Source organism: Typopeltis vanoorti, chromosome 2, assembly GCF_054136105.1.
Source record: "Typopeltis vanoorti isolate ZY-2024b chromosome 2, IOZ_Tvanoo_1.0, whole genome shotgun sequence".
Taxonomy (NCBI): Eukaryota; Metazoa; Arthropoda; class Arachnida; order Uropygi; family Thelyphonidae; genus Typopeltis; species Typopeltis vanoorti.
The window spans coordinates 185,824,304-185,830,031 of NC_143550.1; the positions used below are offsets into that span (position 1 = coordinate 185,824,304).

Here is a 5,728-nt window from a genome sequence, read left to right on the forward strand (position 1 = left end):
CTCTTCTTTCATATACTAATCAAGATTCGGGAACTTTTGCAGATCTTCTTCAGCCAACCGCGATTGCGACAGCAATATTTTCTTTTGAAATGAATCCATTTTCCCTCGCAGTGTGAACACGTCCGTAAGCTGTCCTTTCAAGGACGTGTTTACATCGTTTAACAATGAAAAAATATCTGCCAGGTATGCAAGCTTGGCTAGCCAATCATCGTCGGCAAAGAGATCTAGCAATTTCGATTTATTTTGTTGCTAGAAAAATAACTTGACTTCTTAGAGCAAGTCAAACAATCGGGCTAGTATTCTGCCTCTCGACGACCATCTCACCTCAGCGGTGATGAGTATATTGAGAGCCCATTTCTTCACAAAGTGCCTCAAATATTCGAGAATTGAGCGCTTTGTGCCGGATATCATTTACAATTTTAAATACATCAGACAGTACTTCGTTTGGTTCTGGAGACATTTTTTTCGCCGCAAGTTGCTCACGATGTAAAATACAATGAGTAAACAAGATGTCTGGGTGTCCAATATCTTTCACTTTTGTAATAACTCCTGAAAGATGCCTGGGCATGCATGCGGCACCATCTGTGCATATCCCAACACCTTTCTTCCATTCAATACCTTCTCTCAGTAAATAACCATTAAGTGCATCGAAAATCACAGAGCTCGTTGTTCTACCCGGCATGTTGAGCGAACAGTGGAGTTCTTCCTTTAGCTCTCCTTGACACTCAAACCTCACAAAACAAAGGAGAACTGCCATTCTAGTTATGTCTGTTGATTCGTCGAGATGAATTCAATAAAACGTTGAATTTTTCACCATTTCTATTTCTTGATTTTCAATATCTTCGGCAATGTCTTCGATTCTGCGTTTCACAGTGTTAGCGGACATAGGCAATACTTTCAGTCTCTGGACAGCCTGTTTGCCCAAATCTCTTCACAGGCTTGTAACAATCAAGGCTTAATTAATTCTTCTCCAATCGTATACGGCTTTTTACTTTTCGCGATATGAAGTGTTATCAAATTGGAAGCCTTCTAGGGACGTATCTTCAACATAATTTTTTTTTGCTAATGAACTTATTTGATTTTGCATACTTTCACGCATCCTTTGAAAATATTTAACTGGCTTCTTAGCTAAATCTCAGTGTTTTGACTGCAAGTGCCTGGCGAGTTTCGAAAGTTTCATGGAATCATTGCATAAACTCTCAGAACACAAGACACAAAGTGGCCGTGGATCCAGCTCACTGTCAGGTTCTTGAATAAATCCAAACTTCAAGTAGTCCCCATCATGCCCCCAACACGGGAGCATCTATGGAAGTTAAGGTTGTTCTCAGTCAAGAAAGGGGCAAGAGCTAGGTTTTTCTCTCAGAGAGCAGTGAATAAGTGGAATAATTTGCCCTTAGGGGTAGTGAGTACATCTAGTGTAAATGAATTTAAGGGAAGGTATCATAGCTGGGTTGGGTAATTTACAGTCTCCCTCGATGAGTCCTTGAGTCCCTGGAGGTCTCAGATAATAATAATAATAATATATTTTATTGAAACCTTGAACTTTTCTTCTCTCCGCATCCAGTTGTAATGTCCTTCCTGATGGCGCCTGATGGGGGCTGTGGAGGCTCTGATTCATTGATCAACTCACGGTTACGCGAAGTGTTACCAAAGAAATGCAAAATGCTTGGTTGCTTTTTCTCACTCATTGTGGGTTTATTTTATTCGAATCTTAAACCAAACAAGAAATGACAGTTATCAAAGTCAAGTTCTTCGATGCCATTAAATATCACACTGTGCACAGTTAAAATGAAAACATCACTGGTCGTTTACCTAAGAAGAGTATCGTGGAATAAACACAAGTATAGTGCTGAGTAACGAAAATTCGCTTGAACAGAACAAAACAATCGGGCGAGAATCAATATTCACCGAGGGTTTGATTGTTGTAACGGTACGCATGCGCAATTGAAGCCTTGCGCTTGCGTACTAGCGTTCGCAAGCCGCTCAGCCGGTGGGTCGACGGTGGCCCGACAACAAAAGCGCCCCTAGACAAAAATTGTCAGCAATCCTGTGTCGTTGTCCAAATTTCTCCACGGACCACCAAAATTTTTCCTGACAATAAGTGGTCCGCGGACCACAGATTGGTGATCTCTAGTCTAGTGCCGGCCTTGTTGGCAGAGTGGTTAGCGTGTCCGCTTTCCAGCCAAGAGGCCGTAGGTTCGAATCCCCCCATGGGCATGGATGTTTGTGATTGTCCTACAAACTTGGTGTGGAAAGGGAATCTGCGACCCTACCACATTTTCTAGCAGAAGACATCATTGCCAAAGAGGTACGGAAGTGACCATAAGGTGTCTACGGATGTCAAATATGAAAAAAAAAATGCATAAGTGAAATATTAAATCATTCGTGAGTCACTTGGTGGAACTGATGGTGGAGATTAAAATATTTGGGAGTATGAGTGCTGAACACTTATATGATTAAAGTAACGTTATTTAATCATATAAGTGGAATTTAAAATAGAAGTTTGGAAAACAAAGGTTTTCCAAACTTCTATTTTTATATATATTATATCATAATTAAAAAAATAAATAAAATAAAACTGGAACTGGGAAGGAATGTTTTGGGGAAAAAAACTTCAGTTTCTTTTTGTAAATCTCACTCAAGAAGGATCTCGTACATGAGTTCAGTATTATGGGGAGCCTGCAGTTCGATAATCTAGAAACGTCAATCTAAAGACCAAAATTAAAATTTTCAATCCATTTCAGGTTTTCAGAGTAAGCAACCTGATGCTATAAACACAGGAGATGAAATCCGTTTACCACCTAAATACATTTCACGAACATCCATCTCTACAGCAGGAACTAAACCCAAGGTCTGTTGGTTGGAAAATAGGTGATACGAACTACCACTCGGTCAACCAGTCACGCAGAGTTGATCTTAAAGAAAATGTAACATTAAGGAAAAATCCGATTAAGGAAAAACATAGATTTTGAAGTAATCAAAATAAAATCTTGGTCTGAGACTCGGCATCTCCTCTTGGCATTTAGTTTTCAACTACATTATGAAGAAAGGTAGCGAATGCGTAGCCAAATCATCGTCACACTTTGTACAGGCCCATGTTAATGAATAATTAGGAAGACGCACTCTTCTGAATTCAGGACAAACTGGGATAGGAGGAGCGCTGCACTTTAAGGAATTAAATAATGAAAGCAAATCTTCTGAGAATATCATCAATCAAGCAATAGTGAAAGCAGCTTGAGGCGAAAACAGAATTTGAATGACGTCATCCTCATAAACTTTCGGCGAATTTAATTGGGTATACGTCCGGTTTATTCCCTAAGACATCGAAGAGATGAAAGGCAACATCACGATTCTTTTATCTTACTTTGTTCTCAGTGATTTGCGTGTGCATTTTTCTTTCTTTCCTCCTTACATTTTTCAAGAAACTAAATTCCCTTTTGATAGCCCTCGCTGTTTCCTCCATTCTCCGTTGAGCTCAGCAAGGAAATTCATGATAGCTTAAACCAACAGAAAATTGAATATTTCTTTGCAGGAAACTATGCATTGCTTGAAACTACCTTCACTAACTCTCCCCTTCTTCTCTTTCACTAGGAAATGCTCTCCGGTTCCGAGAAATTGCATTTATATTACCCCATTTGAAACTTTAGTCTTTTCAGGAGTAGGGGTGTTCCCTGCGACATTAAAGTAGAATGTCCCCCCCCCCTCCTTCTATTTGTTTCTTTAAGAGAGAGAGAGAGAGAGAGAGAGAGAGAGAGAGAGAGCTTGCAAGGCTCCAGGCACTTGTATGCAAGTAGTTGATTTGAATGCCTGTCAGCAGACAGGGTGTTCCAAACGTACTGTGACAAGTTCCGAGAGAGGCAGTGCGGAAGGTCTTGACGCACGCCAAAGTGAAACGGAGGTTGGAAGGATTACTATTTAAACAGGTCATAACACGAGTCGATTTAGAGATAGGTGGCGATTGTCACACGCCACCTGGTGGATAAATGTGCCTCCAGTAACTGTGAAAATAAGCCAATATTCTGTTCAATATCAAAGAGTAACTCGCAATATTAAAAAGTAATTAAAGAGTCATCTTCGTTCTAGTAGAGAAAAATATGCTTCTAAAGTCGGTTTGCTTAAAGAAAAAAGACAAAAAAGTGAGAAAAATCACCGTAAAAGAAGCTAAGTAAGGCAAGGCTGAAAGTTATAACTTATCGTAACAATAATGCGACGTTGTTGCCATGACGACCTGGAACAATCGTGATGTTTATCCCAGACGGATTTCACAGGCGAACTGCAGACTCAAGTACACAAACACCATTGAGGAAAAATGAAAGAATTTGAAAAAAAAAAAAAAGAAAAAAGAAAGAAACCTTGGAGATTTATTGAAAAATATTTAAGAAAAGATTGACTGATTCATCCAGAGAGGCCTGGTGTGATGTTGTGTATATGGATAGGAAAATCAGAACTCCATGGTGGACTCAGGAAGTTGAAGGGCAGTCAAGAAAGAAGAAAGTATATCGAAAGTTCCTGTGAAATAAGTGAACTTGTGCTGTTAGAGAATACAGATGAAAATGTAAGAAAGCGAAGCACTGTGTAAAACTAGCTGAACAAAAGTAATGGAGAGACTTGGGTTAAGAATATAGAAAATAAAAATCAGGAAGGCGGCAAAATATATTCTAGAAGCTATTGAAAAAGTTCATAAATGGAGGAAAATATGCTGTAAATGGAATGAGAAATGATTAAGGTGAGAGAAAAATTAAAGATAGAGATATTTTAGATGTCTGGAATCTGGACTGCTCAATGAAACAAGCAATGTCAGCTTGATGATAGAAAAAGAAAACTCCCAACACGAATGCCGTCAGGAATACATATCCATACTTGTAGGAAAAGTCATCAAAAACATGAAATGTGAAAAAGCAGCTGGAGCAGAAGAAATTCCATCAGAACTCAAATATGGAAGTATAAAAGTTTTACAGTGGCAGCATTGCACAATTCAGAAGGTCTGATCACAGGATCCAAAAATCGAAGGACCCATCTATAAAAAAGGGAAAGAAAAGGCGAAAATTACAGAGGTATTTCCCTACTGAGTGTTCCTGTTAAGATATACTTGAGAATCGGTTGAGAAGAATTGTGAAAGGAAAGCTTGGTGAAGAAAAACCTGGATTCAGGCTAAATATGATGTTGTCGATCAGGTTTTCACTTTAAGACGGTTGAAAAATCTTGGGAATATAACAGGGATTTGTATATAAGTTTTGTTGATATGAAAAAGGCATATGATGAGATTCCGAGTGTAAAGCTCTTTGGAACGTTACAGTTTAATGGTGTAAATGGGACATTATATCGATTAATACATAGTCTCTATTTAAGCAGTCAATCAGACTTGAAGGAGGTACAGGAAGATGTCTTGATGTTAAAACAGGTGTGCGATAAGGGTGCCCATTATCTCCACTGTTATTCATTATCAACATGGAGCGAGCACATTATGAAGAACAATAATATTAAACCTGATATCAAAATTAGTGATTTTAATCCTAGCTCTTAATGCAATGCAGATAATGTTATACTTCTAAATAAATCCGCTACAAGTCTGCAAGATTCCTTGACTAAATTGAATAACGGTTGTAATACATTTGGTATGAAAATCGGCAACAAAACGACAAAAACAATGAAAATAGGCAGAATCATTGAAAATATCAACCGCAATGTGAAAGGAGAACCTGTGGAACAAGTAAAACATTTCAACTTA

The 5,728-nt window shown here is 38.6% G+C and overlaps 1 protein-coding gene across 1 annotated transcript; it reads right to left on the bottom strand.

The window, feature by feature from the left end:
* Positions 1-325: 325 nt before the first annotated feature.
* Positions 326-682, bottom strand: LOC150109735 (SCAN domain-containing protein 3-like). Its single transcript, XM_090403158.1, has one exon. The coding sequence runs from the start codon at positions 680-682 to the stop codon at positions 326-328; it is 357 nt and encodes a 118-aa protein (XP_090259284.1).
* Between the last annotated feature and the right edge of the window lie 5,046 nt (positions 683-5,728).

What these genes read in the sequence shown, in the direction of transcription:
- LOC150109735 (XM_090403158.1), bottom strand. Translation starts at nt 682, where the DNA reads ATGCCGGGTAGAACAACGAGCTCTGTGATTTTCGATGCACTTAATGGT.